Source organism: Nematolebias whitei, chromosome 8, assembly GCF_014905685.2.
Source record: "Nematolebias whitei isolate Nwh7 chromosome 8, NemWhi1, whole genome shotgun sequence".
Taxonomy (NCBI): domain Eukaryota; kingdom Metazoa; phylum Chordata; class Actinopteri; order Cyprinodontiformes; family Rivulidae; genus Nematolebias; species Nematolebias whitei.
This window is the reverse complement of record NC_056505.1, coordinates 51,089,663-51,116,230: the sequence shown is the minus strand read 5'-3', so window position 1 is coordinate 51,116,230 and position 26,568 is coordinate 51,089,663. Positions and strand designations below refer to the sequence as shown.

Below are 26,568 nucleotides of genomic sequence, written 5' to 3'. Positions count from 1 at the left end.
GACACTGTTCAGTGATTTGTAGACATACATGAGTATTTTGAACTGGATTCGAAAGTGAACCGGTAGCCATTGCAGTGAGGCCAGAACTGGTGTAATGTGCTCTCTTTTGTCTGTACTGGTTAAAAATGGGGCTGCTGCATTCTGGACCAGTTGTAGTCATGCAATGGAGGTCTGACTGATACCAAACAGGAGTGAATTGCAGTAATCAAGCCTAGATGTAATGAATGCATGTATTACTGTCTCCAGGTTATTTTTGGACATTATGGGCTTCAGTTTAGACAGCCGCCTCAGTTGGAAGAAACATGATTTAACAATCATGTTTACATGATTGTTAAATCATGTAAACATGATTTAACAATCATGTTTACATGATCTGCATATCCATTCGACGTCTAATGTTTAGTGGGTCAGTCTGTGTGTAATGAATGATATGATATACAAGTTTCAGTTTTTGAATGTAATTACTGAAATAAATCAACTTTTTCATGATATTCTAATTTTATGACCAGCACCTGTATTTGTCTTTCACAACAGTTAAACCCCCCTCTTCCAATCACTGTGAAAATGTTTTCTTAAATTGTTCTGCGGCGGCATGGTGGCTCAGTTGGTAGAGCTGTCGCCTCTCAGAGAACAGGTCGCTTTGGTTCAAATCTCAGCCGGGGACCTTTCTAGGTGGAGATTGCATGTTCTCTCTGTGCTGTGTGGGTTTTCTCCAGGTACTCCAGTTTCCTCCCACAGACCAAAAACATGTATGTTAGGCTGACTAGTAACTCTAAATTGTCCCTAGGTGTGAATGAGAGTGAATGATTGTTTGTCTCGTTTGTCTCTATGTGTCCCTGTGATGGACTGGAGACCTGTCCAGGGTGTCCCCACCTCTCACACAGCGATGGCTGGACATGGGCACCAGTAACCCCTGTGACCCGAAAAGGAAGAAGTGGGATGATGGATGGAAGTTTTTCTGCCATTTTCCCCCTCTACTCAGGGAGGTAAAAATGGTTTGTAGCTGTGCCGCTCGCAGAGATCTCAGTGCATCTCTGCATCGTTCAGAACTTTGACTCCAGTAAAACATTTTATTCTAAAAGTTTTTATTAATTATTCTAATTTCAAATCTACATCCTTGCAAATATTACTTAAATTTAAAAACATACAATTAATGATTATTTTTAGGTGGTGCTCCTTGATGATGAGTGCTATTTTTAGAACACGCCCCAGGCGACTCATGTGGTCCCTGCGGGCGACCAGTTGCCCGCGGGCACTGTGTTGGTGACCCCTACTCTAAACTAGCCAAACTATCATCATTTTTATTATTGTTTATGCTTTATATTTGTTTATTTTTATTCCACTTACCTCAGGATGTCATGCAGACTGCTGGGCTGCCTGTAGAACAGGTTTGGGAAATCCTGTGAATAAAGTAACAGTTTACTCATCGCTTTATTTCCACTGAGATAAAATATGCTTGTTTACAGCATCAGAAAGGGTCTCATTATTGTTAACATCTTAAATGTTAACTTGAAGGCTATTGCTGCAATTATTTCAGCCAAATTTTTGTTGTTTGTTTTACTTGCCCACAGTGCCAGAGTGTGTTTGTTTTTAGCTGCTAATGAACCACCAAGTGGCGGCAGCCTAGTCTATCTGCCAACAATGATTGTTTTCAGTCAAGCCCACAGGATCTGGATCACTCAAGAAAAAAAAAAACACCGGTAACTCTAATGGCGCCGCTCAAGGTGGCTTCATGTTGGAGTAGCTCTTTTACATTCAACAGAGATATTGCTTTTGAAAACTTTATTTCCTCTTTTTTTCTGGATGTAAATTGCTTTTTTTGGATGATTGTTTCCTCTAGTATCAGATGCTGTGCAGCTGGAAGGATTTTTACTGAAACTCCTTTATTTTTGGACATTTGTTATTTCTCATTTGTTCATTCTCTCTTTCGCTCTCAACGAAGACGGTCCCCCTTACCCTCGCTCCCTCCCTTCTGCTTTTTGTTGCTCTCTTGTCCTGTCAACCTCAGAACCTCTCTTTACACATATTCTGAATCAAAAATTATTATGCATTTGGTCAGATGCTTAACGCAATTGATACATTTTTAACCACCAGACAACAGGGTGCTGGAGAGCCCTCATGCCCTGAACAGACCCACACTGCTGGGTATGTCATTGATTCCTGGAGTGAGTGGAAAATGGTATACATTATTGGATTTATGATAACAGGGTTTCTGCTTTTTGGAATCGGTGGATACCTTGGATATCGACAAATTAGGAAGATGTCGGCAGCAGTTTCGACCATGGTAAAGCTGCCAGCCTTATGTGAAGGATTAATCAGTGCCTTGAGCTCTCAAACTCGTGTTTACCAAGCTCAACCACAAGCTGGACACAATTTCTGAGAATCGTAGGCCAATTGCAGTTCCTGGACCTAGCCAGCATGAAGGATTCAATCTTGGAGAATGTTAAATCGAGCACAGACTGGGCAGAATGTCCACAAATCTGGCTGTTTGGTTTTCCAATTGGGTATACCAGCAGAACTTGAAGGCAGAGAGAAAACAGAGTCTAGCGCCCCAAAGAATTATTGTTTATCTGAATTTGGCCTCCCCACTGGCCTTGGACAGGCCAATTTATCTCAAACTCCTCCTGGAGGAAACATAGAGTAAAAGCTCTGCCTGTCCCCCACCCCCTGAGGACATCTGTGGCCTTCTCAGAACCATGGTGCTGATAGACACTGTACCATTTTATCAGAACTTTGGAACTTTCTGGAGTGCTTATGGATAACTCACCGGCTTTTTCAACCTCTATGCCTCTGATGCCATTGTATGTTCCAGCTTTATGTTTAAAGGTCTTTTTTTTTACATCTTTTATACTGTTTTCTGGCCAGGAAATGGTGTGAGACATAATTTTTTTTGGCTTCCTCCATCGTCGTGTACTCTTTTTCTCATCTGCCTGTATGTTGCATGCAACAGGTCTCTCTTGTAAACGAGTCTTCGAGGCTTAATGGGAACTAATAATAATAATTTGTTATGATGCGTAACCATAACAAGTTTTTTTTTTGTTTTTTTTTTTACAATCGGCAGCCACTGATGAATGTCTCAAAAGCTCAGATAAAATCTCAACTAGAGCCCCAAATCCCAAATGAGTTGAAAAGGAGGGGCCATGTATGCCGAGCAGAAGCAAACAAGAGAAAGGGAGAGAGAAGAACTATTTTTTTTTTTTTTTAATTAATTTATTCATTTCATTTAAAAAACACATATACAGTATACATAAACATATATGTACACATATACATATACATACTGTATATATATATATATATATATATATATATATATATATATATATACACATAAATATACATACAATATAAAAAAAAATAATAATTTAAATAAAATGAAAGGTGGCAGAAGAAGAACTAGTCTTATGAAAACTGCCCCTTTTTTACTTAATTCTAATGTAAATCAAGATATTTTTACAAAATTAAATTTAAATGTAATTCACAAAGACAATAACGATTTAGTGAAATTAAAATATAAAACTCAAACGTCTAAATCAAATCAGACAACAACTTAAGTAGATTTATATTAATGATTTCCATATTCTTTCAAGAAACTTGTCTTTATCAATCTCTTAAATGTAAACAGTGATCTGGCATTTTTAACGTTATCATCCAAACCATTCCACAATCCTATCCCCTGAATTATTGTGGATCGTTCCCTCAAACTGGTACTAAAATAAGGCTTCACAAACATCTCAATTCCTTTAAGAAAATATACACTCTCTCTTTTAACAAAATTCGTCTGAATAGTAACGGGCAAAATGCCTATATGTGCCTTATACATAAGCAACAAAATGTTATAATTAACCAAATCATAGAATTTCAGAATTTTCAGTTGATGAAATAAAGTATTCGACGGATATCTATAGTTTTTTTTCATAATAATTCCTACAGCTCTTTTCTGTAAAATGAACAAAGGATTAGTTATAGTTTTACACGCTTTACCCCAGACTTCAATACAGTAAACCAAATAAGGGACAACTATTGCATTATACAACATAAACATTGCATTATCATTGAATAACTCTCTTACTTTATACAGAATTGATATCGATTTAGATATTTTTGTTCTCAAATTGTTTATATGAGGTTTCCATGTTAAGTTCTCATCAATAATAACACCCAAAAATTTAACTTCACTAACTCTACAAATTTCAATTCCATCTATCAAAAATTGTGCGTGAACATCAGTTTTTCTGTTAGTGTGTATCATATAATAGGTTTTATCCAGATTTAATGATAACTTATTTAGAAGAAACCAATTTTGGATTTTCACAAATTCTGACCGTATTATCTCCAGCATTTGTTCTGCATCATCACCCTTACAAATAAATGTTGTGTCATCTGCAAATAAAATACATTTAAAAAGGTCTGACACATCAACCAAATCATTTACATACAAATTGAATAACCTGGGTCCAAGTACTGAGCCCTGAGGCACTCCACATGTGATATTACTAAATCTGGATCTTATGTCATGTATTTGAACAAATTGTTTTCGATCTTCCACGTAACTATTTACCCACTTTAATGCTGTCCCTCTAATACCATATTTATATAGTTTATCAAGAAGAATTCCATGATCTATAGTATCAAATGCCTTTCTTAAATCAACATAAATACTAATACAACTCTTCTTCTGATCAACTGTATTTGTTATATGATCCACCAATTCAACAAGTGCCATTGATGTTGAATTGTTTTTTCTAAATCCATACTGACTATTACTTAGTATGTTTTGTTTATCAATAAATCGATCCAATCTGATCCCAAATAGTTTCTCCAAAATCTTTGAAAATTGCGGTAACAGTGATATTGGTCTATAATTATTAAAGTCACGTTTGTCCCCATTTTTAAAAAGTGGAACCACCTTGGCTGTTTTCATATTATTTGGAAATATTCCTGATTTGAATGACAGGTTACAGATGTGTATAAACGGTTCGATGACATAACTCATTATATTTTTTACAAACATCATGTCCATGTCAACCCAGTCCTTAGATCTTTTATCTGCAAGGTTATTTACAACATACATTACCTCTTCTTTGTTAGTTCCTTCCAAAAAAATACTATTAGTACTACTTGTAATTTTGTGATTCACGTTTGTATATACTTTAGGTATTTTGTTTGCAAGGCTTGGGCCAACATTTACAAAATAATTATTAAACTCATTTACAATCACATTGTGGTCATGTATATCAGTACCATCCTTTACAAAATATTGTGGGAAACTTGATTTGGATTCATGATTTTTTAAAACGCTATTCATTATTTGCCATGTTGTTCTCATATTACCATGACTTTTGTATAATAAATTACTATAATGTTCTTTCTTATGTTTTCTTATGATCCAAACCAGTTTATTTTTATACTTTTTGTACTTTTCTTCTGCTTCTTTTGTTTTCAATTTCAAGAAGCGCGAGTACAAATTGTTCTTTTTTTTACAAGCATTTTTCAACCCATTCGTCATCCATGGTTTATCAACAGTATTTCGTTTTGTATAATTTTTTTGCACACAATGTTTTTCATACAATGCTACCAAGGTATTCATAAATACATCATATGCTATGTTAACATCATCAACATACACCATATTCCAATTCTGTTCCTGTAAATCGTTAATTAGATTATTCAAGGCTTTTTGTGATGTATTTATTATTTTTCTCTTGTTTTTATCACTATTTATATGACAATGAATTTTACCATAAATTGTGAAAACTGGTAAGTGGTCACTTACATCAGTAATTAAAATTCCCCCCATAATCTCTGTACTAGTTATATTTGTGAAGATATTGTCAATTGTAGTGGTACTGTGAGTGGTAATTCTTGTCGGTTTAGATATTAATGGATACAGATTTAAACTAGTCATTGAATTAATAAATGTACTGATGTTATTTGAGTCTGTATTTTTATGTAAGTCGATATTGAAATCTCCACACAAAAACACATTTTTATTAATACTCCCCTGCAGCATCTCCATAATGTGATCATTGAATAGTTCTATATTTGACTCAGGTGATCTATATACACAACTTATCATTATATTTTTTGAATTAGTGTTTATTATTTCAATTGTAATCATCTCCATGAGATTTTCTACAATAACCGACATTTTGTCAATTTTTTTACATGTAATTTCTGTCACGATCCTCGAGGTTGGAACCCAATTGCAGAGAGATGAGTGAGGCAGGAGTTCAAAAACCAAAACAATTTATTTCTTTTAACAACAAAACAAAAGGCTGTCGGTGCAGCAAAACTTACTTTTGGCAGAATGGATCAGAAATAATGCAGAGCAGATCATCAGGGGGGCAGAAACCAGACAAGGCAGAAGAGGATTGTGATGTCTGTGAACATAGAACAATCACCGGACAAGGAGTGAAGGAAAGAAAGGCTTTTTATGTGACAGAGGGAGAGTTAGTAACGAGAGCACCTGGGCAAGTGGCTGATGAGGGACAGGTGTGAATGATAAAGACAGAGTGGAGAAGCAGACTGAGGAATGAGTGGAAAAATAACAGAATCAGATAAACAGAAAATCACACCCAGAGCAGAACAACAAAAAACATAAAAAGCAGACAGAGACAGAACCAGTCAAACAGAACTCAGAATGTAATTAAAGTGACACATTTACAAAGCACCATGAAAAAGAAGGAAATGATTTAGTTTGTGGGAGAACAGGACCAGATACACAAAAGCAGAAGACACACAAGGAGCAGAGGCTTAGGCAGATGGGGGGGGCAGCGGGGACCGCTGACCGTGACAGTTGGTTTCTTGGTTGCAGCTTGAAGGAGGTGGCAGAGGCTTGGCAGATGAGGGGGGCAGCGGGGGCCGCTGACCGTGACAATTTCTTTATTTATAAATAGAGCCACTCCACCACCTCGTTTATTTTGTCTGTTCATATAATAAAGTTCATACCCTTCAATGTTAACACTGTTTATATTTTCATCATTACACCATGTTTCTGAGACAGCTATAATACTGAATGTTCTGTGTAATTGTTTTAAATAATCTGTTATATTTGATAAATTTGCACTTAAACTTCTACTATTAATATGAATAATGGAAAGGTCGTCTATTTTCCTGTTGATATTGTTAAATTGCTCTTCATTATAATATTCACATTCTTTGATTACTGGAAAGAAATTTGAACAAAACTGATAATCTACATCATAAATTTTAAGTTCATAGTCATCATCTGTATTCATATCTCAGTGTTTGTATTCATTGACGTCCATACTTTTTAATTGCGTATAAAGTTGTTTCAGTTTACTTTTCAATTTATTCCTAACTAATTCATCTAAATTTCTCTAAATCCTTCAGTTCCTTTATCATTTTCGCTTGTGATCCTTCATGAGCCTTAACCCAGATGTTTCCATTTCTTGTCCATGTTGCCACTATTTTCTTTTGTTTCTTCAACAACCTTGCCTCACGAGCGATGTTACCATTTTTTTTTAGTTAAATGCTCATTTATATACACATTTGTCCCTTTCAGTTTTCTAGCTTGTACCATTAAATTGTTTCTTGCTTTTCTACTGGTGAACTTGATGACAATGGGTGGTTTATTTGTATCTGACTTAGTTGGTAAGGTGTGACAAGTTGATATGGTCTCAGGTGTGATATCAATGTCCTTCTTTTTCAAAAAAGTCACGATTTGTTGCTCCAACGTGATCAATTGTTCCTGAGGAGCATCTTCTGAGTTGTCCCCACCTGCCACTGCTCGAGCATAGTTTCTTGGTTTCACCTCAAGTCCAGTGATTAATAAATCATCCCTTCGTGTGTGTTGTTCCAGTTCATCCACTTTTCTCTCAAGTTCAGAAATTTTAACATCTCTTTCTCTCAGTGCGACTTTCAGCTGTTTAACCTCCTCAACTAAACTGATCAATAGTTCTTGACGTTTAGCCAGCTCTGACAGTTCAGCACTCATGAAATTGAGAGATTTTTTAATCTCATCCATGTTGTCTGTGTTTATTTCTCCAGACTCCAACCCTTTTGCCTGCTTACCGCGTCTCTGCATGATTCACCCAAACCGTCCCGTCTACTTCCAGGTCACTGCTTGTGTGTTGACCAGCTGGCTCATAGAAAAGTTTTAGGGTAGTTTTTAGAGTGTTTTTTGTTTTTTATTCTGTTACAGAGTCAGAGTCAGAGTTTCTTTATTGTCATTCGCACCACATGTGGTACATGTGGTGGAGCGAAATTATGTCCACAGGGTCCCAGTTACATCCAACAATAAAATGTATAAGAAAAACAGTAATAACATCTAAGATATGAACTAAGAAAAACATCAACTAAATATACACTAAGCACTCATAACATAAAACATTGAACATCAGCACAAACATGAACATGAGTCTGTGAGCAGATGAGCATGCATGAACACATTAACATTGAAACAGATCAGCAGCAACATGAAACAGATCAGCAGCAACATGATGTGATTTTTCACAGCGATTATTCTGGTTAGAGATTCATGAGTCTAACAGCCTCAGGGTAGAAGCTGTTCCTCAGTCTAGTGGTTCTACACTTAATGCTCCTCAACCTCCTTCCTGAGGGGAGTGGGGCAAAAAGTGTGTGTGCTGGGTGAGTGAGGTCCTTCATGATGCAGGTGGCCCTCTTCCTGCATCTAGAGGTGTAGATGTCTGTGATGGTGGGGAGGCTGATTCCAACAGATTTCTGTGCAGCCTTCACCACTCTCTGCAAAGCTTTTCTTTCTGCAGCTGTGCAGCCTCCATGCCACACGTTGATGCTGGAGCACAGGATGCTCGCCACTGCACACCTGTAGAAGGAGGTGAGGACTGAGCTTCCCAGACCAGCTCGTCTCAGCCGCCTGAGGAAGTAGTCTCTGATGAGCTTTCTTGATCAGGCTGGTGGTGTTGTTGCTCCAGCTGAGGTTGTCATTCATGTGTACACCCAAGTACTTGTAGCTGGAGACCACTTCCACCGCAGATCCTCTTATGTTCATGGGGTGTAGGTGTGTTTGTTCCTTCTGAAGTCCACAATCATCTCCTTTGTCTTCTTCACATTGATGTGAAGGTTATTCTCTTTGCACCAGCTCTCCAGGTGTTCCACCTCTTGCCTGTAGCTGGACTCATCATTGTTTGTGATGCATCCCACCACCGCTGTATCGTCTGCAAACTTTACAATGTGACAGCCTGGATGGGTAGCTGCACAATCATACGTGAGCAGAGTAAACAGGAGGGGGCTCAACACACATCCCTGAGGAGAGCCAGTGCTGAGGGTTATGGTGGAGGAGGAGAGGTTGTGGATCTTCACTAACTGTGGTCTGTTTGTTAAGAAGTCTAGTACCCAGTTGCAAATGGAGGGGCTTAGTCCTAGTGTGGATAGTTTGTCCATCAGGGTTTGGGGGATCATGGTGTTGAAGGTGGATGTGAAGTCCACAAAGAGCATACGGACGTAAGAGTTTTTCTGCTCCAGGTGTTTGAGCACAGTGTGGACCACAGAGGAGATTGCATCCTCTGTTGATCGGTTCTCACGGTATGCATACTGATGAGGGTCCTCGTTGATGTTGATGGTTGTTTTGATGTGAGTCATGACCAGTTTTTCAAAGCATTTAGCGACTATCGGGGTGAGGGCCACTGGCCTATAGTCATTCAGACCAGTCACTGTAGAGCTTTTTGGGACTGGGATGATGGTGGCAGCCTTCAGGCTGGTGGGAACTGTCTCCAGGGTAAGTGAGGTGTTAAAGATGTCTGCCAGCACCTCACAGAGCTGATCAGCACATTCCTTCAACACTTTCCTGGGGATGTTGTCTGGGCCAGTTGCTTTGTGCGGATTAATCCTCCTGAAGGTACTCCTTACTTCTGCTGAGGTCACGCTGAGATGCTCTTCATCCGGTGGCGAGGTGAGTCTGGTGCTGGGTGGTCTGTTCGGGTCTTCAAAGTGTGCATAGAACTTGTTGAGGGCATCAGGCAGAGATGGGTCTTTGGGGCATTGTTCGCTCCTTCCTTTATAATCTGTTATGCACTTAATGCCTCTCCACATGCTCCGAGGGTCTTGTGAGATGAATTGACCCTTGATCCTCTGTGCATATGTGGCCTTGGCCTTCTTAATACCAGCAACCAGCTCTTTCCTTGTCCTACTCAGCTCCTCTGAGTTTCCAGACCTGAAGGCAATGTTCCTGGCTTCCAGCAGGGTATGCACCTCTGCATTCAGCCAAGGTTTTCAGTTTGGGTAGCTTTTAACATTTCTGATAGTGGAGATGGTGTCAGTACATGTACTAATGTAACCCATAACTGAGGATGTGTATTGGTCAAGACCAAGCAATCCTCCATTTTCAGTAGCTTCTCTGAAAACCTGCCAATCTGTTCGGTCAAAACAATCTCTCAGTATGGGGGCCACTGTCCTGGATCCAGCATTTAACTTTCTTTTGTACCGGTCTGGAGCATCTCAGCGGGGGCATGTAAGCAGGAGCCAGGAAGATTGAGATGTGGTCTGACAGTCCTAGGTGGGGGCGGGGTTCGGCTTTGTATGCATCTTTTACGTTCGTGTAAACACGGTCCAGCATCTTGTCTCCACGTGTCGGAATTGTCACATGTTGATTAAAGCTTGGGAGACAGTCCTTTAGATTCACGTGGTTAAAGTCTCCGACTACCATGTAAAGAAGCTCGGGATGTCTGCTCTGCAGCGAGCTGATGATATCATGAAGCTCCTGCAGTGATTCATAAGCATTAGAGTCCGGAGGAATGTAAACAACTGTGATAAAAGACACCGTGAACTCACGGGGTAGATAATGTGGCCGACATTGCACTGTTATTTGCTCCAAAGCCTTCGAGCATGAGCTATTTACAACAGTACAGTTTGTGCACCAACTTTTACTCACGTAAATGCATACTCCGCCTCCCCGTGATTTCCCCGTTAGCTCGCTGCAGCGGTCCACTCGAAAAAAGTCTGTCATCCAGCTAGAAGACTGTATCCGGCGTTTCGCTTGTAATCCACGTTTCTGTGAGGCAAAGCACCGCACACTTCTTCATCTCTTCTGAGGCGCCCAGTCTCAGACGAAGTAAATCCATCTTGTTGTCCAACGAGCGGACATTCGACAGAAAGAGAGACGGCATGGGGAGTTTACCGGCTTTAGCGTTAGCTCGTAGCCTCACCATAACCCCCGCCCGGCATCCTCTCCTCTTAAGCTGGGAGCAGCGCTTCCTCTTCCGCCCGTTGGAACGCCTCTGCTGCAGCTTCCAGGTAGATGACTTTAAGATCTGCATTCTGCCGAGCGTAGTTTTGAGTTTGTTGCTGATTTCTGCTATATTTCGTGGCAAATCCACTCCTATTCTCATCAGTTTGGTTCGGCTATAGTTCACACGCATAAATCGTGCGGAGTCAGGCACAGAGTCAATATCAAAACTTCTAAAAACTGGGATGGTACCGGGAGCCTGTGAAGCTGCAACTGCTCTGAGCGCGGCCATCTTGGCCATCTTGGTTACTCTGTTAATCCAGAGTATTCAGTGCATGTAATACATGTAATTATATTTGTCTTTGTTCGTTGTTGCCACTTTTTGGCACTTTTGTGTCCAGCACAACTAGCGTTAGCAGTAAATAAATTTACAACGGTTTTTGCTGTCTTGTTTGGATAACTATAACATCTCACAATATGGACATTCAAGGAATATTTCGGGCACTACTATTACTTCTTTTTCTGATGTTACGGTACCTAGTCCATGGTAATGGATTGAATCTTCCTGACGCACAGTGGATCACCTATTCCAGTGATACTCTGCTACTGCTTGGATTCAACTCCCATTTCACCATTACCAAAGACTAATTTCCTCAGGAAATACTACAAAAAAACTCATGTAATGCCCCTTTTCCACTGTCACGGCGTGAGTCGAATATTTCCGCCTCGGCCCGTGTTTGAGGTCTTTTCCATTAGTACTTCGTACCTTCTCACCCCCAGTATTCTGGCCCGGCTTCTCAAGGGGTCCAAGCAAGCCAAGCCGTGACGTCAGAAACACTGTTGGTCACTGATTGGTCAGGGGGGAGGAGTCTGTGGAGTCTTTCCAAACAACCCGATCCGCCATTTTTCTCTACCGCCTGCCATTAGCGATAACTTGAGGAGCGTATCTTGTACGTATTTTGAAGCTATACAAAAAAAACAATATGAAAGCTGTGGTCAAATGCAGAAGTGCAGGTGTTGTTGTGCTTGGTGGCCGACGAAAAAAGTCAAAGTAAGCTAGATGGAGCGATTGGAGGGTGGTTTGGCCACGGCTCTACTTGAATCATTTAAAAAAGATGGTGAGTGTTTTCAAACTTTAAACATATTTTAAGTTACTCATCCCATTGGTTCTGAACATATTTTTAACTATCAAATGAGGCTGACGCCATAATAGCACAACATTGGTGCTACGATGCTAAGCTAATTTGCATAAACGCTAACGGTGCTTTTTCATTAAATCTTTATTTAGACAGGTAAATCCCATTGAGCCTCGAGGACTCATTTACAAGAGAGACCTGATTTCAACAAAGAATGATGACAACAATGGACAACAGCAACAAAAATAAACAGTTATAAAAAGTCATACAAATTTTTTTTCCTTTACAAATAGGATGGATAAAAAAAGAAAAGTAACAAAAAACATCTAGATTCTAATGCAAATGTAGAAAACAAAAAACAGGAACATGTCTGCATTGGTCCCTGCCAGGAGTCCAACAGATTCTTAAAGCCAATTAGAGAGGTCAAGGTCGAGAGCTTCAGATCTTTTTACAAGATATTCCAGGAAACGGGAGCAGAGTAGGAGAAGGTCCTTTTGTCTAGTTCAGTCCTCACTGAGGGAACACTGCAGGTAATAATGTCTTGAGAGCACACGCTGTAACTGCACTCATGCAGAGACATGTAGGAGGAGATGTATGAAGGCAGCAGACCAAGATGCGATTTAAAGATGAAAATGTACCAGTTAGAGAGTCTGAGTGAAGTTAATGATGTCCAGTTAACCAGTGAATACAGGGTGCAGTAAATGGTAAATGGACTGTACTTATATTGCACCTTTCTATCTGATCAAGATACTCATAATGCTTTACACTACAATCTGTGCCTCATTTACCCATTCATACAGCTCTCTACTAGATATCTACAAAGCTAATTGAACAAATCATTCTAAAGAGACTAATCAGAGCTTTATCACATTCATACACCGATGGGATACACATCGGAGGCGATGAGGGGTTCAGTGTCTTGCCCAGGGACACTTCGGCATGTGACTGCTGGTGGATTCGAACCCCAACTCTTGCATTGGCGGACGACTGCTCTACCCACTCAGCCACAGAAGTACCCAGTGATGTGTACGATAATCACAGCCAGTTATGAATCTTAGTGCACTATGAGAAAGCATCCAACATCTGCAGGGTTCTTGTAGGAGCGTTCATGTAAATAATTTCACCATAATCAATGGAGGGAAGGAAAGTCACAGTTACAAGGTGTTTCCTAACATTCAGGGTTAGACAGGATCTGTTTCTGAAAAAGAAACCCAGTTTAACTTTCAGTTCTATTTCGTATAGGCTTCACCCTTTAAGAGCTGTTGCTTAGTGGGTTTTATCCCATCATGCAAAGCATCGCACTGAAAAATTTAGTCCACGCCCACCTGTTGTGTGGGCCCCACCCGGTCCATATAAATTATGTTAAGAGCGGGTAATCGGCTCCCATTTTTCTTCAGCAAGCCAATAGCACTGTCAGAAGAACGAAGAAGGGAAGTTGTCCAGCTTGACCAGCTCAACCTTTGTTAAGGCTACCTGTGGTCCCGCCACGCCAACCTCCTGCCATCCCAGTGAGTTCTCCTCCCCGAGGAGAAGCAGACGAGCAGCCTTGTTTCAAGGTAAGCACCGAGGAATATGTCTCAGTGGCGGGTCGTTACACGCTGGACGACGCCATCTTTTATTTTTCCTTTTATAGACTACTCTCAGAGCGAATCGGATGGTTCCTCCGGGACAGGCAACGTCAGCAGCAGACCCCGCTGCTCAATCCCTCCTGGAGAGCATAGTGTCAGAACGAGGAGGGGTGAGCATTCGCTCAGCCCCACCGGACCTTTTTCGCATTGGCGACCACACCGCTCCCAGCCGTCGGTGCCCTCCTCTGGAGCTACCCGGCATAATCCAGGAGGCAGCTGACATTAAGGGACTTTTTTCCGTCCCTCTCCTTCCCCCGCCCAGATAGGATGATCTAGCGGGAAGGTTTTTTGGCTCCACCCCGGCTCGCCGTCCTGATCCCATCTGGCCTCGTTTCCCCAGCAGTGACGTCCTACTGGAACGAGGCTGCAGACGGATCTGGTAGACTGAGAGTGCCGGTTTTCCACATCCGCGTCCATCACCAGAGTGGAGGGGTTTTTACCGAGCGGAAATTCCCTCGGTGCCACCCCCCCCACCCAGAGCCAAGTTTGGCGAAGGCTCTCGGAGCAAAGATGTCCAGGTTGGACTAGCGTCCCGTGCCTCCGGAGGGACAGACCCGCCTGAGGAAACAAGAACTCCCTCTGCAGACGTCTGATGTCACCCTCAACCTGTGCGCCTCATCTGCTGTCTGCCTTGTCTCGCATCGCAGCCTGGATAACAATGGTTCAGAGGTCCACCTGGCTTGTCACTCCCCCTCCCTATCGGAGAAGCTGCAATGGACTTGCTGGAAGGCCCCTTCATGACGGACGCGCTGTTCGGAGCCAATTTTTCAAGCCGAAGGAGGTGTCGGAGACTGTGCACCATCTGATTAAGTCTCACCCCTCCTCTCGCCCCCCCGCCCGCTGGAGAGAGTGCCGTGGCCGAGACAGCAGAGACGCGCCTCAGCTGCAGCAGCATCTTCTCGCTCTGCCACCAGCCCCTCCCGTCAGAGTACAGCCCTCCTCATCCCGACAAGCTGCAGGACTCACGGGGGAGAAGTTTTAAAATGATTCATTGCGGAGGATGTGTGTGCATAATGATGTCAGAGTTTTTGGAATAAAACGTAAACATCATTCAGGAATTAAAGTGTCTGTTTTTCAGCCTGACTGTCAGTTCGAATGATCTCACAGCGGCTTTTTCCTCACACATCCTCCACACACAACCGGGCCAGTGTACTCCAACAGGGTTTAAATCACAGCAGCCCGAGAAAACAGACAAAATGCACGTGTAAGCGACACAGCAGTCAAAGTGAATGTTTTCGGCAGACCGAGTCCAGTGGGAAACCTCGCTCTCAGCCCAAGCTGTGCGCTTTCTCCCTCGGCACACAACAGCTCACATCAACACGGATGTGAACCTGCAACCTGAGCGCAGCACCCGCGGCAGTCCTACACCTACAAGGTTCTGCATGCTCGGGGGAGCGCACCTTTCCTTCAGCGCACGCCAGCTCACACCAGCATGGATGTGAGCCCGCAGCCTGAGCGCAGCACAGAAGTACCACGCCCCGCGGAATAAGCAGTCCTCACCTACACGGTTCTGAATGCTATGGGGCGCGTGCATTTTTCCTTCAGCTCACATCAGCATGGATGTGAGCCCGCAGCCTGAGCGCAGCACCCACGGCAGCCCTAAAACGGGTCTGCATGCTTGGGGGCGCGCACTTTTCCCTCAGCGCACGCCAGCTCACATCAGCACGGATGTGAGCCCGCAGCCTGTGCGCAGCATAGAAACGACGCGCACCCGCGGCAGTCCTAAATCGGTTCCACATGCTCGGGGCGCACGCACCTTCCCTCAGCGCATGCTAGCTCACAACAGCATGGATGTGAGCCCGCAGCCTGAGTGAGGCACACATGACGGCGGTGATTGGCGTCCGTAAATAACATGACGCAGCATAAACTCATGCCCGCTTCTCGAACGTTACGCGGAGTGGCAACGAGCGTGCGCTCCAGATAGATGGATGAACCGTTATCAGCAGGGGATTCACGCTGCAGTACAGCTCAAACACCCCGTTCGGAGGAACTATAGAGACGTTTTCTGTCATCTCTAGAACAGATCTCGTTGCCCCTCGCAGAAGCTCAGGAAATTCTGATTAAAAATGTAATTTCCAGGGTCCGAGAAGGAGAGGAAAACACAGGGCTCCACTTTCGTCACTTCCTGGTCCCAAACGGACCGGAAGGATGAGACTTATCTTAGATTTGTCAATTTTGAACTGTGAGACAACATTTCCATTTAAAATGCGTTGAGCCACTCTGCAGCCGCCACACAGAGCAGGGAGGAGAATTCTGCCTTATCTGGAGATCTGTTGATGCTGACCCGCTTTTCCAGACAGGTGGCAGCAGTGCAACTCACGTGAAACAGGCAGAGCGATAACAGCTGTTTTCCGTCAGCAGACCCACGTCACACGTGTCAGACTTCACAGAGGCACATACATTTCTCAAGCTGTGGGGGTGCTGTGGCCACACCACACAACAGCTCATATAAATGTTTTTGGAGTGTCGCACGGTTTTTGAATGTGATTCAACACTTTTCCACTGTGCTGCGGAATCATCATGTTTTGATTCACACAGACAGCAAGTGACTGTTGCATACATAACAGCAGGGGGGAGTGCACGCTCAGCCCAAATGTTCCACATTGTGAGACAGTTGCTGTGTTGGGCACACCAAAATCTGCTCTCCATCAGAGCAGTGTACATCCCCGGTGTTCTGAACAAAGGGGCAGATGTGATGTCTAGGGACGGTCCGCGTCATGGGGACCGGACCCTCCATCCAGAGCTGATGGCTCAGACGTGGCAGAAATTTAGTAAGCGGATGTGGTCCTGTTTGCAACAAGAGAGAACGCTCAATGTCAACTATGGTTCTCACTGAGACCGTGGGACGAACCACCGCTAGGGGTGGATGCGTTTGCTCACAGCCTGTGGCCCAAAATGCTTCTTTACGCATTTCCCCCACTCCCTCTGATATCACGGTTTCTGAAGCAAATTCAGGAGGAGGGAATGACAGCTCTCCTGGTCGCTCCCGAGCGCGTGAACGCACCATGGTTCCCAGTTCTACGACACCTGTTATCAAGGCGCCCGTGGAAACTGCCGTGGATGGAGGACGCTCTCCTCCAGGCAGGAGGAGCGATCAGGAGTTACCCAGAAATAGGCCAGCACCTTTGAGTCTGGCCACTGAGCGGATCCACTTAGAGAGGATGGGTCTCTCTCAAGATGTAGAGCGTACGATCCAGGATTCAAGTGCTGCATCTACCAAAGCGCTGTACACATCAAGGTGGACAGTTTTTCAGCGCTGCTGTACGGAGAAAGGTGTAGAGGCCACCTCATGTCCACTAGGTGGCATGCTGTCCTTTCTGCAGCAGCTGATGGACAGAAATCTGGCATTCAGCACGATTAAAACGTATGCTGCAGCCATCTCTTCCTGTCACGAAGGTTTCGGGGACAGAACGGCTTTTAATCATCCGCTGATGAAGCGATTTTTTAAAAGGTGTACAGAGACGCAGGCCTGTTTCACGTCCACTTGCTCCACAGTGGGATTTAACGCTGGTCCTGCGAGCCCTGATCAAAGCTCCATTTGAGCCTCTGAATCAGGTTCCAATTAAATTTTTGTCTCTTAAAATAGCCCTGCTGCTGGCTTTAACATCTGCTAAGAGGGTGAGTGATTTATCTGCCCTCTCTGTCGCTCCGTCATGTCTCAGAATTCAGGCTGACGGCAGCTCAGCTGATCTGAGACGTAACCCAGCGTTAATGCCCAAAAACATCACGAGCTCTTTTAAATCAAGAGCAATATCGTTTGAGGGTTTTTTTCCTCCCCCCCACAAATCAGAAGAAGAAGCATCTTTCCATCTTCTCTGTCCTGTGCGGGTGTTGTCGTGTTGCATAGCGCGCACGGCCGCAATGCGTCAAACTCAACATTTGTTTGTGCATTATAGAGATGCATCTGCAGGTCGCCCATTACCCACCCAGCGCCTGTCACACTGGCTGTGTGAGGCCATTTCTGAAGCCTACAGAGCCTCAGATTTAGAGCCTCCTGTCAACCTCAGGGCACGCTCAACCAGAGGTATCGCATCTTCGACTGCTTTGCATAATGGTATGACAATGCAGGATATTTGCACTGCGGCCGCGTGGTCAACACCCTGCTCATTTATTCACTTTTATCTATGTGATGTGACGGCCCGTTCCATGACACATTCTGTCCTTAGTGTTTTAACAGAATGAATATTGTTGTTTCATGGAACCTCGTTTAAACTCGCATCTGACTGCATGCATTACAGTGTGAGATGTTGTTATCAGTCACAAGTTGTGACTGTTATTTTGGTTCTATTTTCATTAATCAGTTCATGACTATTGTTACCAATCAGTTCATTTGATTAATAATCAGTTCACTTGTTATTATTAATCTGTTCATATTGATCAGCCGTGAATCTGTTTGGTTCACGGCCTTTTTTCAGCATCTTCCTTTCCCCGTTGAAAGCTTTCCGGGGCGCTCATGCACTCAGAACGCATAGCTACACAGCACGCGTCTGTGCATGGTACGCATAATTACGCAACGCGTAATTACGCACATGGAGAGCTGAGTGACAAGACGTTTTTTTGCGCAAGCTTCTGCTTCATACGGTGTTCGAATGGACCCAGTGAGGCGAGGACCACATCGGCTTTGCCCTTAACCCACTAAGCGACAGCTCTTAAAGGGCGAAGCCTATATGAAATAGAATGTTGGTTACATACTGTAACCCCAGATTCTATGAGTATAGGCGATGTGGAAAAAAATGCTTTATTCTGTTTTAAACTGTAGCAGTAAGGGGGTCCTGTGTCTGACCCGGTTCTGTTTACTGGACTCGTTGAACGAGTGGTGTTTTAAATGGATAATACGCTGTTTTTAAAGCTGGGCGCTGACTCAGACCACTGTTAAATGCTGATCCGTTACATTTTAACAGTAAATTGTGCATTTTGGAGGTTTAATGGACGATAGTTGACCGGACTTTCCATGCTAACTGCTAACTGAGAGCTAGTATTCACGAGATGTGATTTGTTGAAAACCGCTGTTTGGGTCGCTCTGATTCGCTGAGAAGCTGGTGACGTATATCTGTGCGTCCACTCCCTCTGATGTCAGATTGTAAAGCCCACCCCATTGCTCACGTGTCTGTAAAGTCACGTGACCCCGGAAATGTATCTCAGTTCAACCGAGCCCTCCTCTGTGTTTAAAATCGCTAAATGAAGCCTGCCACTGTTCCCAAAACTCATGTTCATGGGGATAGACGTGCTTGTTAAAGCGACGCCGTGTTTAAGCTTTAAATCCGTTCAGGAAGTGCTGATTTGACCGTGTTCGACCGTGTGCTATGTCTAGCTAATGGCTAACAACCGGATTTCAACAGCACGGTCCATAGGAAGTTGTCATAGACTTCTGCTGGTAAAAATAAGCTTACACCGCCACCTGCTGTTGAAAGAGGAGTATAACATATCCTGAAGCAAGCTCAATAATCCAGGTAGAAAAATCCAAAAAAGTTTAATCTGGTCCTCTGGACATTCAAAAAAAAGCAAAAAAATCTAGAAACGTTTCGTCTCTCATCCAAGAGACTTCCTCAGTCTGAGGTGATGTTTTCAGCTCAGTCTCTTAAATAGCACCTTCTCAGAGTGGATCACACAGTTTGCTGCTGACAACCAAAACCAGCTGATCACATGCTCAAGAAGGACCATCAACCTAACAATGGATCATTAGCACACAAGGTCTTGGATGAGAGACGAAACGTTTCTAGATTTTTTTGCTTAGATTTTTTTTTTTTTTTTTTATGTCCAGAGGACCAGATTGAACTTTTTAGGAGTATAACAGTTTCCTGAAAGGAGGCTGCTCACTGCCTTTCATTTCATTTTTGTTAATCCAGCCTGGTTTATGAGTTACTGTTTAAATAGCAAATTCTGGTAAATTAAACTGCTTAAAAAGCGTTTGAAAACTAAAGTTGCTGTAAGACTCCTTAGAAAAATTGCAGGTTTATTTAATTTTAAGTGCTTTGGAGTAAATGAACACTGAAATAGCCTGGCTCTTGTATCTGTTACAAAATAAGCACATTAAGTAACTAGCTAAAAAGGCATTTACTTAGATTATTCATGCATTGGGGTGAATTCTACGAATAGGTGCCCATTCATTTGAAAAAGTTGGCTTATAACAGTACTGATGATTGAACCCAGAGCTAAAATAGTGTGTGAAACTCACTGCTCACTTAAATACAAATATTTACCTGTTAAAAAACTCTGAAGTTGGCAACTGTTTAACCAGATAAGTGCTGAACAGTGAATAACCATGGCAGATGTGACAGAAAACAAAATTGCTCCATGTGAGAAGGACTGGTTGGAGAGGGCGTTAACGCTGCTCACAGAATCCTTACATCCATATGGTGAACAGGTGGACAGCATGAACTCAAAAGAGTTATTGGACGAGCTGAAGGAAGTTGCAGAAAGTGTCACTTCCACAGCCAGAACAAAGTCAAGCTATGACCAGCAGGCTAAATTAGCGCTCTTGTTGAAAGCAACATTCTATGCTGTGGCAAACAAAGCTGACGACCTTGCAATAAGGTTGTCTATAAAATTGTTATAAGTACACCTCTACATAACACTGTATCCTTAACATTAAATTAAAAAAAAGATAGAAATATAGATCAACTTAAAACAAAGATTATTAACGTTTTATAGTCAGTACCAGAAAAGACTTAAAGTGTATCAATTTGCCTGAAATTAAAAAAATATATATCCTTATTTAAACTGTAAACATTTTTGACCATTTGATACTGAAAAATCTAATTAAATACAATCAATAAATAATAATAAATTCAAATTGATCAGCAACATTGTAAGTCAGGAGTGTTATATAAAACACATTGACCTACAAAACAAAAATGAATAAAACAATTTGTGTTGGCTTTTTTTTTGTTTGTTATTTTTTTAATCAAAATGAGGAAGTCAGGATCAATGGCTACAATGAGCACGTTTTACAGTGCACGTCTTTTTGAAGCGCAGTTTGAAACATGATCCTGCAGTTCTCAGCTCCTGCTCAATGTTTAGCTGGACCTGGACATGGACCTGGACCTGGTCTTCAGTGCAGCAGAGAAGTCGCAAAGAGTGCAAGAGCGAGCGGGCTGGGTGTGTGTGTGTGAGAGTGTGTGTGTGTGTGGTTGTGTGGGTGGGTGGGTCAAGGGGAACGCGCTCACAAGAGAAGAACCTGACAAGCTGTTTAATGACATAAAATATATTTTGTTAGCAAAGAATAGAGTCCTAACATTTGTTAAACATACAGTTTTCCAACAAATAAAAAAAAAACATCAAAATTGTGCTTTGACAATCGATAAAACTAAAAAATGTCGTCAATGCGAAAGGGGACAGAGGTGGCAGGTGTTTCTCTCACTTTGAGTTTATACTCTTTGTTGCTGCGTGCTGTGGGTGAAATGCGTCCAGAGCTGAGGACTTGTTAGCAAAGAATAGAGTCCTAACATTTATTAAACATTACTTCTGTATTAAAAAAACATCAAAATTGTGCTTTGACAAACTATAAAACAAACAAAAAAAATGTTAGAGGAAGAGGGGCAGGTAACTAATGCGTGCTGCGGGTGACGAGTAGGGCTTTAACAGACTACTCGAGTAATCTACACATTGATTCCTAGGACATCTATCGAGGTTTTTAATTTCATGTTGAGTAGTCGTAGTGACGTCATTACGCCACCGTTACGTCATCGCGTCACGTGATCCGCACCGGGCGCGGGTTACAAAATGGATTCCTTCAAGCAGACAGATGGAGCAGTGCAGACCCAGTCTTGACAATGTAGTGGACCAAGGCCTACGTCGAAACTAAGTCTAAGGTCAAAACTCTTGACCTTTAGAACCTTGTGGGACAGAAGCTGTCATTTCATGTATTTGAATCCATAAATACAGGTTCACCCATCCTGAGACTTTCTTTCTTGAAGATTCAAGTGAAAAGAACACTCTCTTTTTATTATCATTACTATCTTACAAATGTTGATAATCAAAGTGTCTTAGTTCAAACCATTTTAGATGTTGCAGTGAACTAATCAATTTTATTAACTGAGTAATGATTTTTATTCTCATGCAAAGTTAGAACTCATGATTAAATGCTGTTACAAAGTTTATGCAGTTTCTGATTTCTGCTTTTGAATGAGCAAGTGTGTGCGTTCCAAGGTTGGACTCAAACGAAAAACAAGTTGTTATGTTAAAACTGTCATGTTTTAGAATCCTCTCAGACGTAAATAGAGATGTTTTGCACCTGGTTCTTTTTCACGCCAAAACAGAACCCTCTCGGTCTGTGAGAACATTTCTGAGCTGTCTCATAACAATTCTCGCTGCGTCTAACCTCTTACGTCACAAAAACACACCCCTTCTGGTCGTTTCTGACCAATGAAAAATCCCAAAAAGTGAACCGGGAAAGAGTCTTTAAAATGTCAGTACTTCCTGGTCTAGTCAGAGTTTTCCGACTGCTGGAGTTCGCAGAGTTGACAGACTCACACAGTTCGAAGAGGGACTCACAGGTAACCAGAGTGACTTACGACTCACGGAGTTACAGAGTTCACGGAGTTCTGATGGAGTGCTGTTGGAGTTCCTGACAGGACAACAAAGCTCTTCCGAGTTCCATGGGATTATAACATTTTCCACTGAGGTGAATGTGTGTCGAACAGAGCCTCGCCACTACTTCTGACGAGCGACAGCCATTCTCAGGAGACGCTGGACAAGTAGCGTTAACGGAATTCCATATCTGCTGATAAATCTTCAGAAGGTAATGGGTCAAGTTTCCTACCAAGCGTACCGAGGCGAGCTGGGCTTCTGATGGAGAGTGTCGGTTCTGGCGAACATTCCTCCCCTCCCATTCAATCTTAACTCCCTCTAAACTTCTTTCCATCTTTAAACTTTCCTATGAAGTAGAAATTCTTCCAGATATTTAGAAATGTCTGTGTAAAATGCTCACCCACATTCATGTGGGCAAAAGATCATAGTTGTACAGTTATAAATGTCTGTTGGTGCAGCAACGGAGAAATCATGGCCGTATGATTTTTCCTGATTGATTGCTTTGTTGTTATTTTCATAATTTGCCAAATTAATGTAAATGTTTGATGTTAAATTTGATTCTGTAAATAAATGACCGCATTCATTTTGATGGGTCAAATTTAAATGACGTCTCCCGTTTGCATTTCCTTAAATTCAATGCACGTTTTATTCAGTCCAGAAAAATGAGGAACTCGCGTTAAATGATGAATATATCCCAGCATCTGTCTGTTCATCTACAACTGGTGGCTCGTACGTTTCATAAATGGACTGTAACTCGTGTGCTAATTGATTTTAATGTTGGCATGTGTTGTAAAATAACAGTGGAATCCGTGCGTCTTTACGCAGCCGGAGCTGCGCGCTTGGAGCTGCACCGCCTGAAGCGAAATGCTGCATGTTTTTAAGCGTGTTGGTCTGTGATGCTCAGAAAGCTCACAGGGAAGCTGAAATTGAGTCACAAGTCTTTATAAAGCTGAATTGTCCGTCTGTATGTGTAACATAAGCTGGCTTTGGGCTGTGGAAACGCTTTATTCTGTTTAAACTGTGTTCCAGACGCTTCTGGTCCGCTTCGGTTCTGTGGTTCCGAATCGGTTCTGGAAAGTTCGAACGAGTTGTTAAATAGCTAGAAGGACGTTTTGAGACCGGAGTGGCAGACTCCGGGCAGCTCAGAGTTGATTCGTTACATTTTTAGCAGAGAAAGTGCATTTTGATGGTTTAAAAGACGATGAGCTAAATTAACATGGATGCTAACGCTTCGTGGTTGGTTGTGTGCTGCTTTGGACAGCTCTGATTTGCTGAGAAAGGTTGACTGACGTCACCTCCCCTCACCCCTACGCTGCGTCATTGGTTGAGAAAGACCGTGTGTAACGTTCTGATTGGATGAGGGAAGTGTCAATCACGCCACCCGGAAATGAAGGCTCGTTTTCATAGGGAATAAAATCTGCTTTTTAACGCTGGAAAGCGCATTAAAGCTGTGTTCTGAAACGCTGTTTACATTCTTCGAAGTTTATTCGCTGAAAGTTCGCCACGTTTGAGTTTAAAGACCGTCATAAAATGATGCTTTTGAACTACGCTAGCGATGCTAAATTTTAAGCTAATGACCGGGTGGATGACGTGTCACGTCACTTCCCCCAAGTCGGAAATGAGCTTTACCGTGCTTAAATTCGCTAAATACAGCTGCATTTTTGTTCCACAAAACTCATGTTTCATGATATAAGGTCTGATTGAAAAAATTTTGCCACGTTTGTGTAAAAAATCCGTTCAGAAGTGTTGGTTTTCACCGAAGCAAGCCGATGCTAATTTTAGCTAATACGCTAACGACCGGACGCCACAGGAAGTCATAGCGCCCCTAGTGGACGACGCAAATAGTGTCTGAGTTAAAATTGTTGAGGATCTGCTGACATCTTGTGGAGAATACGTGGGATCACAGGTTTTCACTTCGTTTTAGGTAAAGAGTGACATTAAACGTTTTATTTTTTTCTGAAAGGCATTTTTGAGTTAAAAAACTTCCTCAGAGCTGATTATACACTGTTATCTTGCGTTTTAAAAGTTATCAAGGTATTTATGCTGAGAGCTTTTGCCAAACAAATTTTATTCACTGGTAAATCCTTGAGAAATAGGTACATAATAAAAATTTAGAAACTTTTAAATAAGATACAGTTACAAATATTCACAGAGTTGAATAGTTTACTCATTTTGCTAGAAGATAACGCACGTTTAATTGATAATTCACTAAATAAGAGTAAAACTTATCAGGAAAAAGAGATTTTCTGGTTTATTTTACCACCTAAACATTTACATCTACTATTTAATTTCTAAATAGCAGATAATGGCGGACGAAGAGGTAAACACTGACCCCTTACAATCCGAGGATGTGGTCCAGACAGCCTTACACATTTTAACAAATCCAATTCTTGGCAAAACATTGGAGGAATTGCATGACCTTGATGACGATCAAAGACATGAGGAGCTGCAGAGTTTATCAAAAGCAGCTACAGTGAAGGAGGACGCAAAAACAAGCCGCGTACGATTAGCAAAAATCTCTCTGCTTCTAAAGGCGGAATTAGACCGTTTGGTAGTGGAAAAGGGCGTGCTATTCAACGGATATAGGTCTGAAAAAGAGAGGTGTGACGAATTGATGCTTGAATCTGAGTTGCTGCAGCAACACCTTGAGGCTGCTGAAGACCTCTCAAAGAAAGAGCTGTCAGAACAGGCTCAATCATATGAGGAGAAGTGTGCCGAGCTGATATGTGAATCTGAGTTGCTGAAACAAAAGATTCAAACTGATAAGGACCTCTCAAAGAGAGAGCTGTCAGAACAGGCTCGATCATATGGGGAGAAGATTGCGGATAAGGAACGAGCGTACCAAGACGCGTGTGCAGATAACGATGAGTTACAAGCACGGTTGCAAACCGCTTTAAGGGAGCTGGCCGATTGCAAGGCAGAAAAGGGGTTAATAACCCGGAGTTGGCTGACTTTACAACATGAAAATCAGTCAACAAATGAGCGTCTGGCAGCTTGTGAGGAGAATTTAGCTACAGCTACAAACCTGTTTTCTGACATGGAGCTAGCTGGCTCGAGACTCAGAGACGAGCAGGGTCAGCTACAACCACCCCAGACAGGTGCTGTTGCATCTCCTCCCCTTAGCCCCGTTTCAACACCCCCAACCCGGGGGATAAGGACGGGTCTGCACCCACTTGCACCTCTTCCTCCTGACGCCAGGCAGTCAACTCCACCCCCATCTCGGGCGGTGGGGTTCGACCTGCACCGGTATGCACCTCCTCCTCCTGACGCCAGGCAGTCAACTCCACCCCCATCTCGGAGGGTGGGGACAGACCTGCACCAATATGCACCTCCTCCTACCAACCCTTATCAGCCACCCCCACCCCCACCATGGGCAGTAGGGGAAGGACTTGATCAGTCTGCACCACCAGTCACGCAAGTTAGACCGGTGATACAGTCTCCTTCAATGGATGATTTGCTGAAAATCTCAAAATATGTACAACGCTTTGTTCCCGGGCCTATGGGGTCCGCAGGAACAAAAGCGTATCTCAAAGATCTGGAGTTCAGATTGAGGTCTTATCCTAATGCTACGGTAGACGATAAGATAAGTCTGATACGGCTCACTTCAGACAGAGAGGTGTTCACCTTCATCGAGCGTCTACCTGATGCGACGAGGAGGGATTACAACCTTCTGTGTGAAGCTTTAATCAGAGAGTACGACCCATGCACGGGGCCTGCTGGTTTTCCAGCTGCTGACAAGGTCACGCAGGGTAAAAATGAACATCCAAAGGTTTATTACAAAAGAATCTTCCAAGCCTATTTCGGTAACAGAAATGAGACCGGAATGGAAGAAGATGATGGTTTTAAGTTTGTTTTCAGCAAAAATCTCCACTCTGATTTTAAAAAATCAGTACAAATGATGGCAAATTTCAGAGAAAAATCCATCAGTGAGATTAAACAGTGTGCTGTGAATGTGTTTGAAGCATGTTTTCATGCTAAGACGCCCATAGAAGTGTTTCCTAGTGTAAAGGTTAAACCCCTCCCTCTTGAACTAGAAGGACGACGTGCTTCGCCGCCTCCTCCTAAGAAGAAAGAGAGAAAACAGTCTGTTCAAGCTAACAAACCGCGT

General features: G+C 42.6%; 1 protein-coding gene across 1 annotated transcript in view; it reads right to left on the bottom strand.

The window, feature by feature from the left end:
- LOC119413723 (cell cycle checkpoint protein RAD17) overlaps positions 1-26,568 on the bottom strand; it is a 94,478-nt gene that overhangs the window by 51,194 nt on the left and 16,716 nt on the right. Inside the window, exon 3 of the mRNA XM_037680777.1 lies at positions 1,348-1,400. Within this exon, the coding sequence (XP_037536705.1) occupies positions 1,348-1,400 (53 nt within the window). The remainder of the gene's footprint in view (positions 1-1,347; positions 1,401-26,568) is intronic.